Here is a 20,388-nt window from a genome sequence, read left to right as displayed (position 1 = left end):
TTCCCTGTTTTTCTATATCCCTTTAAGTTTGGAACAATGGAGTGTCTCCCCTGTAAAACAGGATTCTTACAAGATTGCAAATAGTCTTGTGGAGTATTATTTGAAGTATTTGAAATACCTTTGAGACTATCATTCTGCCCACTACAATGAGAATGTACTGAGTGGTTTTGTGTGTCAACACAAGCTAGAGTCATCAGAGAGGAAGGAAGCTCAGTTGAGGAAATGCCTCCATGAAATCCAGCTATAAGGCATTTTCTCAATTAGTGATCAATGAGGGAGAGCCCAGTCCATGGTGGGTGGTGCCACCCCTGGGCTGGTGGTCCTGGGTTCTATAAGAAAGCAAGCCATGGGGAACAAGCCAGTAAGCAGCACCCTCCATGGTCTCTGCATCAGCTCCTGCTTCTGGGTTCCAGCCCTGCTTGAGTTTCTGTCCTGACTTTCTCCTGTGATGGACTATGATCTGGAAGTATAAGCCAAATAATCCTTTCTTCCCCAACTTGCTTTTTGGTCATGGTGTTTCATCGCAGCAATAGAAACCCTAAGAGTTATTGAAAGAATTTCTTAGCTTTTAATTAAGTTTTGTTTCTATTTTTTACTGACCAATTGGAGTCCATTGCCATAACATCATGTCATGTGGTTAGTTATAATCTTATGAAAGGTTAGCACTCAATAACTAAATTGGAGTAATTCTTATTTGTGAATAATAATTTGGTTGGTATTGTTATCTTGTTGCTATGCCTGACTCCAGGCTATCTTTTGCTATATTCTGATTTTGGCAGAAGGAAGTGAATACTTACATATTGAAGAAACATAATAACAATCTAGTATAGTTTTTTTTTCTTTGTAATAAAAATTGCCTTTCCCCAACATGCCAATTTTTATTAGTGACAGCAGTAAAAACAAAATATCAGACTTGTGGGAAATAACTTGTAGGCATAACTGTGGGAAATAATTTATAGGCATAACTATGGTCTGTTGTTTATTTTATAATAAAGAAGGAAATAAAACTCAAATAGGAGTTTCATTTTGCCATTCATTTCAGTATTGTCATTTATTTTTCAACAACAAAAACCATTATCTAGCATTTTTTAAAATCTTGGTTAACTATACAATGGGATGCTTTGAATACTCATTTAATTGGAAAATGTGAGCTATTAGGGTACACGATCAGGTTACAATTTTTTCCCTTTACTATATTTTGAAATGACACTTTCTCTATAGGTCCTCTTTCTAAACATAAACCCTTTTCTAAGGTATTCCCTTTAGAAGTTATTTTAGGGATGCTGGAGAGGTGTTTCGGCAGTTAGAAACACTCGCTGCTGCTGCTGCAGAGGACCCAGGTTTGATTCCCAGAACCCACATGGGCTAACAACAATCTTCCCTCCAGCTATAGAACTGATGCCCCTTCTGGTCTCTGTGAGTACTGCACACACATGATGCACATGTACACATACAGACAAAACACTCAGATGCATAAAATTAAAAATGAAATAATAATAAATTAAAAAACATTTTTAGTAGTGTAGCTAGAATTCATATTCTTGGGCACATATTTTTACCTCTGATGATATCAGTTTGGCCCTAGCATTTGGCCAATTTTGATTAAAAAAAAAAACCCAAAAAACAATATTAATGTTCTCTCATTGGAGACTGATTTTTTTTCTCTCGATGATTTGAATAAGAGAAGTCAACTCAAAACCTCCATGTATCATAAACATGAATGAATATATCAAATTTACTCCAAGGTAGGCAGAATTTTGAATATTTTGTTACATGTTGAGGTTTTTAATATAAATAGCTGCATAGTAAGACAACAAGTTGGGCCTAGTTTTTATTCTCTCTTTTTTCTTACTAGGAAGAACTTTTATTATTTGGGGATTTAGGACTCTGGATTTAAAATAAAGATACTCCCAATGTGAAGTTCCTTTTAGAAGATACAAAATAGGTAACTGTCAGACTAATGTTTTTACTTTTAAACCAAGTTACATTGAATAATGGAAAACTCTAGGAAGAATATACTGAGGAAAACTTTGTTCAAACAAGGTAGGAAGTCTGGTCAAACATCATGAAAGGTGTGGAAACCTGTATGCAGTGATTTGAATAAGAATGGCCCCTATAGGTGCAAATATTTTAATGCTGTGGTGGTTTGAATAGGTATGGCCTCCAGGGACTCATGTGTTTGAATGCTTGGCCCATAGGGAGTGGCACTATTAGGAGCTGTGGCCTTGGAGTTGGTGTGGCCTTGTTGGAGGAAGTGTGTCACTGTAGAAGTGGGCTTTGAGGTCTTATTGCTCAAGCTATGCCCAATGTGACACACAGCTGCTTCCTGTTGCCTACTGATCAAGATATAGAACTCTCAGCTACCACTCAAATACCACATCTGTCTGCATGCCGCCTTGCTTCCTGCCATAATAATAGACTAAACCTCTGAAACTGTAAGTCACTCCAATTAAATGTTTTCTTTTATAAGAGTTGCTTGCCAGGGGGTGGTGGTGGTGGTGGCGGCGGCGGCGGCGGCGGCGGCGGCGGCGGCGGCGGCGCACGCCTGTAATCGTAGCACTTGGGAGGCAGAGCCAGGCGGATCTCTGTGAGTTCAAGACCAGCCTGGTCTACAGAGTGAGTTCCAGGACTTCAAAGCTACAGAGAAACCCTGTCTTGAAAAACCAAAAAAAAAAAAAAAAAAAAAAAAAAAAAGAGTTGCTGTGGTCATGGTGTCTCTTCACAATAATAGAAACCCTGAGACAAATGCTTAGGAACCAGGGAATGGAACTTTTGACAGGATTAGGAGGGTCAGGAGGTGTGGCCTAATCTACAATTTTAGAGGAATTGTGTTACTGGGAACACGGTTTGAGGTTTCAAAAAGCCCATGCTATGTTTGCGGCCCCCCTTCTTTTTCTCTCCCCCTCTGCCTGCATATTAGGATATAGCTTTCAACTATTTTTCCATTACTGTTGGGTCTGGGGTCTTGCAATAATGGGGGACAGACCACCAAAGTCTATTAAACCAGAAGAAACTTTATTCCAGAAAAATAAAAATAAATTAAAATAAAAATAAAATACTGCAGGGCACAAAAGCTTATCAGCTAGGTGAGACCACAGCCAATGTTGGAATTCTGGGGCTGTGGCCATGGAGGTGGTTACTGGCCCCCTTTTTATAGTATTAGGCATGGGGTGCATGCTAGGATTCATGTAGGACCATCAGGCATGGGATGCATGCTCGAAGTCACGTAGAAACAACTATTAAAAGTTAACTTTTGCCGGGCGGTGGTGGCGCACGCCTTTAATCCCAGCACTCGGGAGGCAGAGCCAGGCGGATCTCTGTGAGTTCGAGGCCAGCCTGGGCTACCAAGTGAGCTCCAGGAAAGGCGCAAAGTTATGCAGAGAAACCCTGTCTCGAAAATCCAAAAAAAAAAAAAAAAAAAAAAAAAGTTAACTTTGGTTCAGGCAGTTGTTGGCTATAAGGGGCAAGGGGGTTAAAAGTTCACCCCTGGCTGTGGACAGAGGAGCTGACTGTAAGCAGGCAACCATTGTTAGCATTAACCTTTAGAGCTGAGGACTGACAGTTTTTATTTTTTAAGTTTATAAATTTATATTTTTATATTCCTGGACCCTTCAATTACCATGCCCGCCATACCTCCATGCCTCCTGCCATGCTTCCCCCATGATGATAATGACTAACCTTTGAAACTGTAAGCCAGCCCCAATTAAATACTTTATAAAAGTTGTCTCCTCACAGCAATAGAGAAGTGACTGAAACACAGTAAGAAAGCTGTGAACTTACTGAGAGCTGTGGATGGGGCAGAGTGCAGAATGCTCTTTCCACAAGGTGGCCTTCTAGAAAGAACTGTATCAGCTACGCTGAGTGAATTCTCTTGAAAGCAAGGGAATACTCTGGCATGTCCACGTTATCTCTGTGGGAAAGGCAAAGGCTTGAGAGGAATACTCTTGGCTCTTTTTCACATGACCAAAGACGATGAGACAATAACACCACAAATATTCTCTCATTGTACTTGTAATTGCCTAAGGTAACTATAAACAACACCTTATGTTTAGCTTGCTTTAGTAATAAAAATGAGAAGCACTTTGTGAATATGTGTGACTCTCATTGGATAATAAATAAAGCTGCATTGACCTATGGGAGGGCAGGATGGAGCCAGGCAGGAAAATCCAAAAGAGACAGTGAAAAAAGAAGGGCGGTGGTAGCGCACACCTTTAATCTCAGCACTTGGGAGGCAGAAGCAGGCAGATCTCAGTGAGTTCCAGGACAGCTAGGACTGTTACACAGAGAAACCCTGTCTCGAAAAACAAAACAAAACAAAACAAAAAAAAATAAGGGTGGAGTTGAGGAGATGCCAACCTACCACCAAAGGAGCAACTAGATGCCAACAGACTGGTAATGCCAAGGCCATGTGGCAACATGTAGATTAATGGGAATGTGTTAATTTAAGATGAAAGAGCTAGCTAGCAAGAAGCTAAAGCCGTAGGCCATACAGTTTGTAATTAATAATAAGCCTCTGTGTTTTTACTTGGGACCAAGCTGCTGCAGGACCAGGTGGGACACAGGAAAACTTCCGACTACAATCAGCAGAGAGTTAGCCTTGCTGGCTGGGTCAGGTAGACAGAAAGGGATGTTGGATTGTGTCAAAAGCCTTTTCTGCATCCACAATGGTCATGTGGGTTTCTTTGAGACAATTACATCATATCTACCTTCTTTTCCTTCCTTCAAACTCTCTTATACCCTGTATTTCCCCTTGCTTTCTTTCAAATCCAGGGTCTCTTTTTCCATTAATTTTTTTTGTCATGTGCATATATGTATATATTCAAGTCTCTTGACCGCTACGGGTTAGGGAGCAGGGCCTAGCGTTTGTTAAGTTGAGGGTTCTGTGCAGTTGTTACTGATTTAGGATAGGATTATGTCCCAACAACCTCAGTGTAAAGTTAAAATGGCATAAATGAAGATTATCATGAGCTGTAGGTTATTGGTTGTCGACCCTTTCTATCATGGAGCAGATTGACTGGGGCCTCCAAATTTCAGCTACTGCAAAGCTTTGCGTCAACGCTAGAGTGTATCGCATTGCATTTTGTTGGGCTGGAAAACCATCAGAATTTAAAATCTGTTGCAGTTTCTATTGAAGGCATATTGGTTTTGAACTACAAGAAAATAAAAACATTGTAAGTTAGAAGTCATATGTACTTTCTTAGATATAAGAATGAGACGGCACCTGTTGGCAAGAAAGGAGCTGACTCTTAATTACTTTTCAGGAATCAGCTTTATAAGGAGAAAGGGGCCTCAAGACCATGACTCAGGCCTTGAGGCAGGAGAATGCTGGAAAGAAACAGGGCAAATATATATATATATATATATATATATATATATATATATATATATATATATATATATATTTAAGATTTATTCATTTTTGTATAGTGTTCTGCCTGCATGTGTGCCTGCAGGCCAGAAGAGGGCACCAAATCTCAATTCAGACAGTTGTGAGCCACCATGTGGCTGCTGGGAATTGAACTCAGGACCTCTGGAAGACCAGCCAGTGCTCTTAACCTCTGAGCCATCTCTCCAACCGCAATTATATTTTTAAAAGCATAACAGGTTCTTAAAGGGAAGAAGATACTTCACTTTTTTTTTTTTTTTTTTTTTTTTTTGGTTTTTCGAGACAGGGTTTCTCTGTGTAGCTTTGCGCCTGTCCTGGAACTCACTCTGTAGACCAGGCTGGCCTCGAACTCACAGAGATCCACATGGCTCTGCCTCCCGAGTGCTGGGATTAAAGGCGTGTGCCACCACCGCCCGGCGATACTCCACTTTAAAAACAGCAGTTCTCAACATGTGGATCACAACACCTTTGGGGATGAATAACCTTTTCACAGGGGTCACCAAAGACCATTGGAAAACACAGACAGTTACATTATGATTTATAACAGCAGCAAAATTACAGTTATGAAGTAGCAACAAAAATGATTTTATAGTGGGAGTCACCACAACATGAGGGATCATATTAAAGGGTAACAAGTATTAGAAAGGTTGAGAACCACTGTTTAAAACTAAGAAAGGATCTTCATTAAGAGAAATGGCTTGGGCGCTGGAGAGATGGCTCAGAGGCTAAGAGCACTGACTGCTCTTCCAGAGGACCCGGCTTCAATTCCCAGCAACCACATGGTGGCTCACAGCTGTCTGACTCCAGTTTCAGAACCGACACCCATGGCAAAGCACCAATGCACACACATGAGATAAGAATAAATAAGTTAAAAAAAAAGAGAGAGAGAGAGAGAGAGCTTTGAAAGTAAGAGAGACAGCCGCTGTGAAGAGGATGATGATGAGAGGCCCAGAGGAGAGAGCCGTCAGAGAAAGTCCTCTGGACAAAAACATAAATAAATAAATGTGGCTTTTCTAAGTTTTGGGGGGCTGGCAGGAAGTTTTACATCACATGACTTAATTCAACATAGGACATATAAAAAAGAACGTGGAGGAGACAGGTACCTACAAGTTAGACCACAAATTAGAAAATTTTTAACTGCAGCACAGGTTTTTAACTCTGCCCCAGAAAAAAAACTACAGGGATGTGACCTGATTTCTTCAGCCTATGGGATCAGGCTTCTTAAAGAACCAGGCCATGATCTAGCACTTCCTAAGTCCTTGCCATCTGAGATGCTTAATATGGTTTTAATATTGGGCATTTCCTCACTTTAAAGTTGAGAGACTTTTAGTATAAAGACAAATATAAAGAAAATAACATACAACAGTGTAGCCACTGCTGGAACATTAGGCCTTATAGTCTGAACTGAGACACATCTAATTGAATCTCTCTGTCTTTTTTTTATTTTATTTTATTTTTGAGACAGAGTTTCTCTATGTAGCTTTGGAGCCTTTCCTGGAACTCACTGTGTAGCCCAGGCTGGCCTCGAACTCAGTGAGATCTACTTGTCTCTGCCTCCCGAATGCTGAGATTAAAGGCGTGCGCCACCAACGCCTAACTGAATCTCTTACTGGATATAATCTTGGTTGTTAACTTGACTACATGTGTATTCAACTAAAACCCAAGAAGCTAGGCATGCTTGTGAGGGATTTTCTTGGATGAATTATTTGAGGTGGGAAGATCCGCCCTAAAATATGGGCCACAGCTTCTGGTGTCAGCGCACATGAAATGACACAGAAGAAGGACGCTCTTGCTTTTTTTGTTTTCCCCCTGATTGTGCTCTTGCTGAAAAGTTCCTCTGTCTTGTTGCTGAAGCATTCTTTCATATTAGAACCTACTCCTTCAGGATTCCAATATGGACTGAAGACCAAAAGCTCATAGGAATCCTCTGGACTCCGGCACCAGATTGGGACTGCTGAGACGTTCAATCTCATGGTCTGAACGAGTATTGGATTATCCCATCAGGAGACAGCCACTGTAGCAGGACCACAGTCTATAAACCACTCTAACCCACCCACCCACCCCCACCCTTTATTTTCATCCTATCAGTTCTGTTCCTTTATGAACCCTGATACACTAGAGTTGATTTTTATTTGTGTAGTCCTGGGGATTGAACTTGGATTTTAAGAAGCAGTTGCTATTGCTACTTGATAGTTCTCAGTTTATGTTACCTGACTTCTTGCTCCCTGTCATATACTCTACGTTGAACTAGATTACATGAGGGGAAACTTTCTGCCACTCCTCAAAGGTAATAAAAAAAACCCAGATCTTTCCTTTCCTAAATGGACTGGTCTGAGATGCATCAGGGAGACTGCTGGAGATTTGGTCCAGAGATGAAGGTTGTTCTCTGAAGAGGTTCTTTTTATTTTCCCACATCATCCCTTTCACAGCAATCTCCCACACACTTTCCTTATCTCTTTCTTATTCTCACTGTTAAAGAAGCTCCCCTATGTGCTTTAAAGGGAAGCCTCATCTTCTCACCAAGGTATCGTTTGTTTAGATATTTCCATAGATTGTATTGTTTCTGTCTAGGGTCTCCTTTCCATGTAGAGACCCTATCATGGTCTTAAGGCATTTCCATCCTGATAAACCCCTTGGATGGGACCCTTACTAGCTTCCCTTAGGAACCAACCACTGCCATTTTACTTCTACTATATTTAAGCAGTCACTATTCAAATTTCTCGGTTGGCATTTTGCTGTACTATATATTTATCCTTCCTTCCCTTCCTTCTTCTCTCTTCCTCATCATTCCTCATCATTCTTTACTTCTCTCATCTTATTTTAAAATAAACACCATGTCACAGATATGAAAACAGTCTCTGTGTAGTCTTCCTGATCCATGTCCCCTCTTTTCCTCCTCAGAGATACCTTTAACATCAAATTGGTCATTCCAAGATCTAGTTTATATTTTTAAAGTGTGTATCTAACTCACAACAACACACAGTACTTTTTGTAAGCTTGCATAATTCTTACACATACTACTGTAATAGAACTAATATGCCTTCCCAGTGAGAAATCACTGCTGTGATGAGCTGAGCTGGTGGGCTGTGAGGCATTCAGAAATTAGGCTGTCCCATGAGATTTGCCTTTCAAATATGCTGGTTTTGTCCGTGCTATTATAAAGATTACGGTAATCCCATGTAAACAGTGGTCTCACCAAGTGGGGAAACGTCTGGCAGGAAATGCTACAGGCTGTCACTGGGGAATCCTCTCCAGTAAAGGTGCTTCAGGAGCAACCTTGACTGCCATCCTCAGGGAGGCTCTTCAGCTGTGGCAGGCTGGGAGGATGCAGCTGTTACAAGTTCCAGAAGATCCATGAGGGTGTCAGCCACTGGCAAACACTGACAAGGCAGGCGTGGAGCACAGCAGTGAGATCCTAGGAGTTTTTGTATTGTTCCAGTGGCCATTGCACTATCAGGGCTCACAGCTTAATGTTGGTTCATTAACACATCAGAGCCTGCCTTAGACTTGGCTCATATGGAAGTTGCCTAGTGCTTGGCTCCTTAACACATCTTGGAAGCATTACGTTATCCCAAGTCACACAAAATATTTTACATAAAATAGCTTCACCTATCCTAACAAATCTGTACTTAGAGATGAAGGGATAGCTCTTTAATGGTGCTTGTCCAGCTTTTGGCTAAGGCTAGAGGAAGATCCAGTCTTGAATAGGAGATTTCACTACTATATAAACTCCATAGGCTTATGTATTTTACATATGTTGTCATCTTTAAATATCTTTTAGGTCCTGGACCCATGTTGCATTTTGAACACTCTGAACAGAAACTGGGGGCCCTAAGTCTGGCCACTTGGGCAGATGGAAGATTTATACAGCAAATATATTGCTAGAATTATTTCTTAAGCACACCACTATTGTTCTTTTCAAAAAGCTGTTATCCAGGGAAAACATGGAAGAATTATGTTTTCTTGATAAGAGCACAGGGAACTTAATGGCAGACCAGAACTTACTGATGGCTGTGAACTGTAAGCTGCCTGTCAGAGTATGTTCTTTGGGAATGGGCCTAACGGCTGGTCAATCCTGCTAAACAAACACCTACATCCTAGAATGGTTAATTTTGCTTATCTCTAACAGGCCGAGGTAGCATTACTTATCTTGGGGTGTTGGTGGGGGCAGTGCTCTCTTAGCTAAATTCTACTTTTTCTGATTTAATGTCTCCTAAGCAAATCTATTAACAAATGCTGTATAACGTAAATTCTATTACTTAGAGTTTCTTCTACACCAGTATATGCTGATAGTTAAGTATTTAAGAAAGGAAGAAGAATGTGTACGACATTAACTAAGACTATTTGGGGGATCAACATGGAAATAGGAAAGCACAGAGTCCTGCTGTGATGCATTCCAGTGAATACTTCGGCTAACTCTGCTTTCCAACCAGGACTCTTCCCCTGGCATAGCAGACCTATTTCAACAGAGAGTCTAATTTTCTGGAGGTTAGCTCTTTGTGTGTGTAGTACTAAGGATTGAACTTAAGAGCTTCGGACAGGCTACAAACCTCTTTACTGCTGAGCTACATTCTCAGCCCTCCTTTTTATTTTGAGACAGAGTCTCACTAAGTGGTACATGATGCCCTTGTAATTTCAGTCCTTCTTCGATCTACCAAGAATCTACAGCACAGGCTTGTGCCAGCAGGTCCAGCTGAGCTTGTCTATTCTTAAAGTGAATTTTAGAGCCCTGTCTATGGATTTGTGTCCCACTGCAGGAAGTCAGAGTTCCGAAACTTTGCTTTTATTATCAATTGATCAATCTCAGATTTCTTTCTTTCTTTTTTTTTTTTTTTTTTTTTTTTTTTTTTTGGTAGAGCTTCATTTGAGTTTTAAGAATTGCCCAATTCCCTTGTATTTGTAGTTACTATTTTCTGACATATGTGAACTGTCTAACAGGCAAGTAAGGCTGGTGGTGGTGCTGGTGGTGGTGGCGGCGGCGGCGGCGGCGGCGGCGGCGGCGGCGGCGGCGGCGCATGCCTTTAATCCTAGCACTCAGGAAGGCAGATCCAGGTGGATCTCTGTGAGTTCGAGACCAGCCTTGACTACAGAGAGTTCCAGGAAAGGCGCAAAGCTACATAGAGAAACCCTGTCTTGAAAAACCAAACCCCCCCCCAAAAAAAAAGAACCCAAAAAACAAACAAACAAACAAAAAAAAAAAACAGACAAGTACGAACTGTCCATCTGCTTCTTTCCATGGCTGTTCTCAGTTTGCTGCCTGTCAGTATTTTAAGGATTGAGCTACTATGTTTTGCTAGAGAGTCAATCATCCTGAACGTGGCTTCTGCTACACAGACTGCTTTGTTATAGTTATATTGATTATAAGCAAATGCACCAATTGGTCTATGGGCAGATAGTAGTCCTTTAGGAAGATTAATTTGCATGTGCGCGCGCGCGCGCGCGCGTGTGTGTGTGTGTGTGTGTGTGTGTGTGTGTGTGTGTGTCCATCCTCCTGTACAACACAGTGCATGTATACAGGTCAGAGGACAACTTTGTGGAGTCAACATTCCCTCCATCATTATGTGGGTGGTCAGGCTCCTAATTTGTTTAGATTTTACATCTACAGTTACAGTTCCTTAAATAGATTTAGCCCAGACAATCTCTGAAAGTTTTAGATCAACAAGGTAATAAGGGACAAACTCAGAAGTCAGAGTCATAGATTTAAGCTGATTATGTCTACTTATTTCAAACTTATGACAGCCAATAAACAGTGCTTTCATAGAACTGTCAAAAATTTTAAATCTCTTCATGAAATATATATATATATATATATATATATATATATATATATATATATATAGGTTTTTTTTGGTTTTTTTGTTTTTTCTGAGACAGGGTTTCTCTGTATAGCTTTGCGCCTTTCCTGGAACTTGCTTTGTAGACCAGGCTGGCCTCAAACTCACAGAGGTCGGCCTGCCTCTGCCTCCCAAGTACTGGGACTAGAGGCATGTGCCACCACTGCCCGGCAAACTATATATTTTTTAAAAGTCTAATTCTGCTTAGCAGAATTGAAGGGAAGTCAAACTAGAGCAGGTTGGGAAGGGAGCCTGTTTATTTTGTCTAGCAGCAGGCAGTTTGTATTGTCATTAGAAGTTATAATTTCTTTTTAAAAATCTATTTATATAAAAAGATTTATTTATTTTATGTGTATTTATGTATGTCTGAGTGTATGTGTGTGCACCACATAAGTGTAGGTACCCATAAAGTCTGATCCCCTGGAACTAGAGTTACAGGGGTTGGAGGTTGTGAGCTGCTAGAGTAACAAGTGCTCTTAACCACTGCGCCGTCTCCCCACCCTCTTATAAACTAATGTCTATTAATTAATCATGATCCATTTTTTTTAAAGATTCATTTATTCATTTATGTGTATGAGTGCTCTATCTGCATGTACGTCTTTATACCAGAAGAGGGCATCAGATCCCACTACAGATGGTTGTTGCGGGGACCTGAACTCAGGACCTCTGGAGGAGCAGCCGGTGCTCTTAGGCGCTGAGCCATCTCTCCAGGCTCTAATCACGATTTATGTTAAACAAGGCACTCTTTTAACACTTCACGAAATTTTTAATAAACCTATGTGCATATTTTTCAAATTTATTGTTAAACTGGTGGCTCTGTAGGTATCAAAAACCTTTCACAGCTTGATAGATTTTTAGGCTCTTTTCAGGAGACCCAGGTTTGTTTTATTTGATTTTGTTTACATAGTTGAGACTAGCTACTTATCTCAGGCTGGACTGGAGCTCACTGTACTCCTGCCGAAGCTGGACTTCCGGCCCCAGAGATTTCCAACCCAACCACTGGCTTCCCAGTGTCAAGCTCCAGCCGGAGACTGAGTGAAAGAACCGCGGCGCTAGCGCAGGACTGAGCGCCGAAGCACCCTTTGCAGACCGGACACAGCTCAGGCAACCTAGCCCGACCAGAAAAAAACAAGAAACCTGACGCCGCGCGGAGGACGAGACCGCGCCTGCGCACTGGACACCGCCCGTTCGGGCCCTGGCGCCCATCCCAGCGAGGGGCGGGGCGGCCGGAGGAGAGCCCCGTGACTGACAGGCAGAGCTCCGCCCCCTCCCCCTGCTCCCGCCCCTCGGCCGGCCGTGCGTGTCAGTCAGCTCCGGCTTCCTCAGAGGACAGCGGCGGCGGCGGCGGGCGCGCGAGGCCGACCGCATCCCGGGCCTGCAGCAGCGGCGACGCCCTCGGGAGCCAGCGGCACTTTCTCGGTTCAGCCCGTGAGACCCCACGGCCCCTCGGCTTTGAGGGACCCCTTCCGCTAACGGAGGTTCGGGTCCCTCAGCGGGACGCACGCGCACACACCCCTCAGCTTCTCTCTCTCTCTCTCACACACACACACACACACACACGCCCCTCAGCTTCTCTCTCTCACGCACACGCACACACCCCTCAGCCTCTCTCACCCTCAGCTTCTCTCTCTCTCTCTCTCTCACACACACACACACACACGCACACACACCCCTCAGCTTCTCTCTCTCTCTCTCTCTCACACACACACACACACGCACACACACCCCTCAGCTTCTCTCTCTCTCACACACACACGCGCTCTCTCTCTCTCTCTCTCTCACACACACACACACACACGCCCCTCAGCTTCTCTCTCTCTCACACACACACGCTCTCTCTCTCTCTCTCTCTCTCACACACACACACACACACGCCCCTCAGCTTCTCTCTCTCTCACACACACACGCGCTCTCTCTCTCTCTCTCTCTCTCACACACACACACACACACACGCCCCTCAGCTTCTCTCTCTCTCACACACACACGCGCTCTCTCTCTCTCTCTCTCACACACACACACGCCCCTCAGCTTCTCTCTCTCTCACACACACACACACACACACACACGCACACACACCCCTCAGCTTCTCTGTCTCTCTCTCTCTCACACACACACACACACGCACACACACCCCTCAGCTTCTCTCTCTCTCACACGCACACGCACACACACCCCTCAGCTTCTCGGGAACCCCAAATGCCCTTCGGTTTAGTCCCAAATGCACCTGAGTGGAACCAACCCACCCTCTGCCTGAGGAACCTGGGGAACCTGGGTAGCTCGCCACAGAGAGGCCAAGTTTCCAGACTGGAAACCTGGACTCTCGGTGTAGAGACTCTCCTAAGTCCCAGAGACCCCCAGAACCCTTAGTACCGATGACCTGTCACTCTTTTAAGGTTTATTTATCATATATAGTGTTCTGCCTGCACGTATCTCTACAGGCCAGATGGTTGTGAGCCACCGCGTGGTTGTGGGAATTGAACTCAGGACCTTTAGAACAGCCAGTGCTGTTAACCTCTGAGCCATCTCTCCTGTCACTCCTTAAAATCAGCTTCCAAGGTCCTAAATGCTCTCATCCAGCGGGACTCTAGATACCTACAACATGACAAACCCCAAATCTTCTTGGCACAAGCATGTCAAATCTCCTCAGTCTGAAAGTCCCCAGACCTTGAAGAACCCCAAATGCTCACAGCCTGAGAGACACCCCCGCCCCCTACAAATCCCAATTCCCTCAACCGGACAAACCACAGTCCTTAACCTGAGGTACTCTAAATTAAAAGTCTCAGCCAAAGGGTCCTTAAATCCTCATCAGGGGCACTCCAATCCCTTGTCTCCAGGATTCCCGAATCCAGTAACATGAAAACATCTCTCCAAACCCAACATGGTCAGTCAGAGGCCCAAGTGCTCTGCCCTGACTCCTTGGTCCAGATGGCAGGTGGCAGGGGCAGGACTGGAACCCCATGCGGCGAGAAGAATCCTCCTCCACTTGCTAACACAGGCCCTAACCCGGATGCAGGCCAGCCGCCTAGGGCTCAGTCCCCAACTACTGCGCCTTCACCAGCGCTCTAGACCACAGCGGCCGAAAAAACAGCTGTGTTGGCTGCATGGATTGCCAGACTCCAGTTCCTTCCCTTGTGTTGGTGGGCCTCCCTGCTCGCCTATGAGCCTTAGTTACTTCTCCCTCCGTAGGACCATAGGATCCTGGACCTCCCCAGGGAAATGTCCTGCACCATGAGCACCAACAAGCTGGAAGAGAATAGTCCAGAGGGAGATGCAGGGAGACTTGAGTGGAAGCCCAAGGTACAAAAAGGTTGTCCTAGCCGGGCGGTGGTGGCGCACGCCTTTAATCCCAGCACTCGGGAGGCAGAGCCAGGCGGATCTCTGTGAGTTCGAGGCCAGCCTGGGCTACCAAGTGAGTTCCAGGAAAAGGCGCAAAGCTACACAGAGAAACTCTGTCTCGAAAAACCAAAAAAAAAAAAAAGGTCCTAGAGTCAGGAGAATCATAGGGTGTACAGAGGCAAACGGATGGCCTTTGGGACCGCAGACTCCTGCCCTACACTACCATATTGGTTTTCCAATGACAGGATGGTGGGTCCTGCTTTGTGAGAGACGAAAGGCTCATTATCAACTGCCTTATTAACAGGAACATCCAGTGTTTGCTTAAAGAGGCCTCTGGGAATGGGAAAAAAAATCTTCATCACTGAGAGCACCCCAGGGTCCCATGCTCTGCCCTGCACATTCTGGTTTTTGTTCTTATTTTTTTCCTCCAGGTCAAAGATGAGTTCAAAGATATTTCCATGTACTTCTCCAAAGAAGAATGGGCAGAGATGGGAGAGTGGGAGAAAATTCGCTATAGGAACGTGAAAAGGAACTATAAAATGCTGATTTCTATAGGTAACAAGAAGTCTTGGGTCAGATCAGCCTAGGCAAAACCCAAGTCTCCAATTCCCATGGAGACAAGTTTAGAGTAAACTCTGTGTGTGTGTGTGTGTGTGTGTGTGTGTGTGTGTGTGTGTGTGTGTGTGTGTCCAGGGCTGAATGCCAGCACAACACTGGCCATACTAAGATCCCATCTCCTCTCCCAGAACCCACCTGGCTTTGTGATACTTTTCTTTTTTTCCCTTCCTCTAGGGCCTGCTTCCTTTTTAAGAGGAATATTTTGCTTCTTTTCAGGTCTCAGAGCCCCTAGGCCAGCTTTCATGTGTTACCAAAGGCAACGAATCAAGCCCCAGATAGATGACAGTGAGGATTCTGATGAAGAATGGACACCTAAGCAGCAAGGTGAGGGGCTAGGAGAATTTAGAAGTAAGGTGAGAGGTCAGGAAGATTTAGAAGTACCCATTTGAAACCAGGCCAGATTTAGGTTTCAGAAATGTTTTAGAATTAACTTCTGAAAACTGAGGGTTTTTTTTTCCCCATCAAGCCTCAAAGGTCAGAAAACAAAAACAAAAACAAGCCAATATACAGTAAGAAGTTATTCCTGTACATTTTAAAATATCCAAAAATTGTATACTATTTATATATACAACAAGTATGAAATATATACAAATCTGGGCATAAACAAGAAATGTCAAACCCAGAACAGTTAGCATAAACACCTTACCTAGTGTCTAGTCTACTTCTTGCTCGTTAAGAATAATGCTAATATGACCATGGATGTGAAAATGTCTCTTCAAGATCTTGTTTTCACTTTTTTTTTTTTTTCCCCCGAGACAGGGTTTCTCTGTGTAGCTTTGCATTTTTTCTGTAACTCACTCTGTAGCCCAGGCTGGCCTCAAACTCATAGAGATCCGACTGCCTCTGCCTCCTGAGTGCTGGGATTAAATGTGTGCGCCGCCGCCGCCGCCGCCGCCACCCAGCTTCACTTTTTATATGTACATAAAGAAGTCAGGATCGAATCATAAAATAATTCTATTTTAATTTTATAGGGACTTACTATTTCTGAGTTGCAACATTTTATATTCCCACCAAAGGTGATCAAGCATTCCTATTTTATCTTTATCTTGTCCTTGCCATTACTTCTTGCAAGTTTTTTTTTTTTTTTTTAAATAAGCAGGCATCCTAAAGAATATAGATATGTCACTGGGATTTTAATTTTCATTTCTCCGATAATTAATTGTGTTTATCACCTTTTTCTATGGTTATTGGCCACTTATATATCTGTAGAAATGTATGTTCAAGCCCTTTGCTAATAATTAGTCATAACAAAATATCATGCACTAAGTTTTTAAGCAGAAATATATTTCTTACAGTTCTGGAGGCTAGAAATCCAAAATGAGGGTGCTACCCTGGTCAGGCTTCAACAATGGCTTTCTTTGTGTGTGAGAGATCTCCATAGTGTATTCACATGGACTCTGTGTTCATGGTGGGTGGAGGGGGAGCAGGTAGAAGTGAGAAGAATCTCTATCTATGAAAGAACTAATTTCATTATGGGGCCACATTTGCAGGTGTCACTTTGTCATAATTAACTTCCAAAGGTTCTGTTTCCAAATATGATATTAGGAAATAGAACTTAAATACAAAAATAATTGATTTTGGGGAAAACAAGCTGGAGTCTAATCACCTATTTTTGAGTTATTTTGTGTTGATATTGTGGTTACAGAGTTGTAGGAGTCCTTTTTGTATTCTAGAAATTAACCCCTTATTATATATATGCTTTGCAGATACTTTCTTCTATTCATTAGGTTTCATTTTCATTCAGTTGTTTTGTTTGATGCTTTTATGATTAATGTGATCTTACTTCTCTGTTTTTGGTATTATATCCAAGAAATCAATTATGTTTCCAATGTTATGAAGATTTTGTCTAGTTTTCTTCTAATGGTTTTATATAGTATTATACCTTAAGTATAGTTCTTTAATCCATGTTGATATATCTTAAGTTTGTTTTTTTTTTTGTTTGTTTGGATTCACTGGGCTGTTCTGATTCCCTTAAGATCCTGTATTAATTTTGATATTTTTTTAAATCAGCAAAATATGGCATTGTCATTTTGATAGTGAATACATTTTATCTGTGGGTCATTTGAGATAATATAAACTTTTATAATATTGTTGTATAAGCCATGAACACAGACTATTTTTCCTGTTTCTTTGAGTCTTCAGTTTCTTTTAGTAGTATTTTGTCATTTTTTGGTGTCCAAATCTTTTAAATCCTTGGATAACTTTACTACTAAATATTTTATTCCTATAATCTTTGTAGATGTACTTTAAAAATTTTTTCCTTCCTGGATTGTTTACTGTGGGTGTATAAAAACACAACTGATTTTTAAGTGGTTATTTTATGTCCTGCAACTTTTGTGGAACCTTAAGGGATTTCTGTGTATAAAATTTATAAAATGACTTCTTTGTTTCCAAGTTAAGATGACTTGTACTTCTTATTTTGGCCTACTTATTCTAACCAGGACTTTTGGTATTATGTTAAGTAAAAATAGCAAGAATGAGAATTCTTGCATGCCTATTGTGACCTTAGGGGAAAGACTTACAATTTTTCACTATTGAGAATGATACTGAAAATGATCTTTTACTGCATGACTTTTTTAGGTGTACATAATTTCTTCTTGTTCTTGGTTTATCTAGGTTTTTTTTTTTTTCCCTCATCACAGGTCGATTGACTTATTTACTTGAAAATAAATGCAATAGATATCTTACAAACACAAGATAAAGAGAAGATGAGTTTTGTCTGTTTTTGAATAAACTTAAAGTCAGCAATGCCCCCAATAGAAAGATAGGGTTGATAAATTTCAGAAACAATTTTCATATCACCCTTAGGTCATCCTTGAAGTCTTCACTCAATTATTCAGAATTCTCTGTTCTTGCTGAGAATCCCACATGTAAAAATATGTACCAACCAAAACACTGATTACTCATCACTTTTCAGGTAGTCCTTCTTGGGTGCCTTTCAGAGTGAAGCACACTAAACAACAGAAGGTAAGTCCTTTTCAAATCCTACAGACATGAAAACTTTCCTATGCCTCTAAGCACAGATAAGAAGAAGGCATAGAGCACCCTGGGAACACTGCCTTCCCAGTCTCTTCTGCATCTTCTCTCATCCTCATCATCATTTGAATTAATGAGACCATCAACAATAGTAACTGGACTTGTTTTATTTTTACAATATTTCAGATCATAAGCATTTTATATTAATAAACACTATGAGACAGGTAGTAAATTATAACCACTTTATAGATAAGGAATTGAAATGTCCAGTAATTATACCTAAGATCATAGCAAGCAGTGGTGTAGTCAATTCCAAAATTCTTTCTCTGAATCATGTATAAGTTCTTATTGTATTGTAAAGTCATAGCATTAGCCATTTTACATCACTCACCTGAGTGTTTGTACCTCATTTTTTTTTCTGCTATGTCAAGTGAGAAATACACTAATATACTCTAAGGGTAGTTTACAAATATGAAGAGGATTTTACTTTGGATAGCACAGATAAAGGAGATATGATCCTCCCCTCATAGAGACTCATTATTATAGGAAAGAGCAGCTCTCAGCCCTAAGAAGATTCAAGTTTGATAGCAAGGAATCCATAAATAAGAAAATGACTTAATCAAGCATGGTGGTGCATGCTTGTAGTTATGTGGGAAGCAGTGTCAGAAGGAATGCTCTGAGTTTGAGGCCAACCTAAGCTACGTAAGGATTTCCAAGTCAGCCATGGGTACACAGTGATATAGTGAGTCTTGGAACGAGGAAGAGAAAATGATATAAGACTTCCTTATAGGCATACATTATTCCATTTAAATGTCATCTGTGGGAGAGACTATCTCACATGTATTCAGTTGCACATGTTATATTCAGTATCACAAAAAGAATTAGCATGTATGGAGGTTGGAGATAGGGTTCACTGGTTGATAGCACTTCTTATTCTTCCAGAGGTCCTGAGTTTGGTTTCTAGTTGTGAAGTTCAAAGCTGCCTTTAGTTCTAACTCCGAGATTTGAATGCCCTTGTCTGACCCTGACAGAACCTGTGAACATGTGTCACATGCGTGTGTGTGTATACACACACACACACACACACACACACACACACACACACACACAGAGAGAGAGAGAGAGATATGAAAATAAATCTTTAAAAATGAACAATTAGCATGTATACACATTTATGAATGAGAAAACTAGTGAATTTTCTGGCAAAATTAATACAAGAACTAGTTAGTCTAATTCCAGAGAGTCAACCTAAGCATGATGACTCAGATCTGTAATTCAAGCACTTGAGAGGCTGAAGTAGGAGGACTTAAGGAGAGTCCTATGAATTTGAGGCCAGCCTAGATAATGAGACCCTGTCTCAAACAAACAACTTAATTCTGGAGTCAACTATTTCCAACTTGCCAATTTGCAATTTTAGCATCGCTTAGTTAGTTGTATAGGTACATTTCTGCCAACCATCTCCTCATTCTCTTCCCAAAGTTACTGTTCTGCTGTCACTGCCTTTTATAGGTGTGTTTTGTCTTTACTTTGTTTTCTACATCATTTCTTATCTCATCAAATATCTCCTACTTTATAGATATGCCTTCTTTCTCTCTGTAAGCCTTACTGTTTTCATTCAAAAACTTTGTTGACTTTCCAGCTAGTCTTCCCAAATATCTCTCCCTCAAGCCTAAAAAAAAAAAAAAAGCCAGAAGGAAGAGAGCCTAGGATATGTCCTCTTGCCCTAGTTCTCAGCCCATTTAGGTTTTTCCTTTTCTCTTTCTTATTCAGACAGTCCACACATGTCCCAAGATTTTTCACACATTAACTAAAGTCTCATGTGAAAATGTGTGGAAAGCCGTAAAGAACTATAAAAATGCCTGTTGTGTTTTTAATATGTGCCTCTAATTAAAGGGAGCACCTAGAATGTCCTCAAATAATGAATCTAATGTGGAAGAAGTGTCTGGAATGGAAAATTTGCTGAATACAAGTGGCTCAGAACACCCCCAGAAACCAGTGTTCTCTCCCGGAGAAGGAAATGCCTCGGGACAGCACTCTGGACAAAAACCAAGTAAGAGTAAATAATTTGGGAACTTTAATCCCTCTAGGTTACCTAGGAAGTTTGATGAGAATGGTCTAGAATGGTCTGTGTAGCGAACTTCAGATAGTTCTGAGCTTGGCCTTGTCTGAGCTGTGGCAAGTAGTGGGCATGCTATTAAGTACTGTGTCAGGACACTGACTTTAAAGGCATATACTTGG

At 41.7% G+C, this 20,388-nt stretch overlaps 1 protein-coding gene across 1 annotated transcript in view; it reads left to right on the top strand.

Annotated features, from left to right (window-relative positions):
* Window positions 1–12,543: 12,543 nt before the first annotated feature.
* Window positions 12,544–20,388, top strand: part of Prdm9 (PR/SET domain 9) — a 28,918-nt gene continuing 21,073 nt past the window's right edge. Inside the window, exons 1-6 of the mRNA XM_028866574.2 lie at window positions 12,544–12,698; window positions 14,407–14,517; window positions 14,988–15,111; window positions 15,391–15,498; window positions 18,092–18,141; window positions 20,044–20,200. Coding sequence (XP_028722407.1) covers window positions 14,437–14,517; window positions 14,988–15,111; window positions 15,391–15,498; window positions 18,092–18,141; window positions 20,044–20,200 — 520 coding nt within the window. The 5' untranslated portion in view covers window positions 12,544–12,698; window positions 14,407–14,436. The remainder of the gene's footprint in view (window positions 12,699–14,406; window positions 14,518–14,987; window positions 15,112–15,390; window positions 15,499–18,091; window positions 18,142–20,043; window positions 20,201–20,388) is intronic.

This window comes from Peromyscus leucopus, chromosome 8a, assembly GCF_004664715.2.
Source record: "Peromyscus leucopus breed LL Stock chromosome 8a, UCI_PerLeu_2.1, whole genome shotgun sequence".
Lineage (NCBI taxonomy): Eukaryota > Metazoa > Chordata > Mammalia > Rodentia > Cricetidae > Peromyscus > Peromyscus leucopus.
The sequence above is the reverse complement of the archived record's forward strand: the minus strand, read 5'-3'. Positions and strand labels throughout refer to the sequence as shown.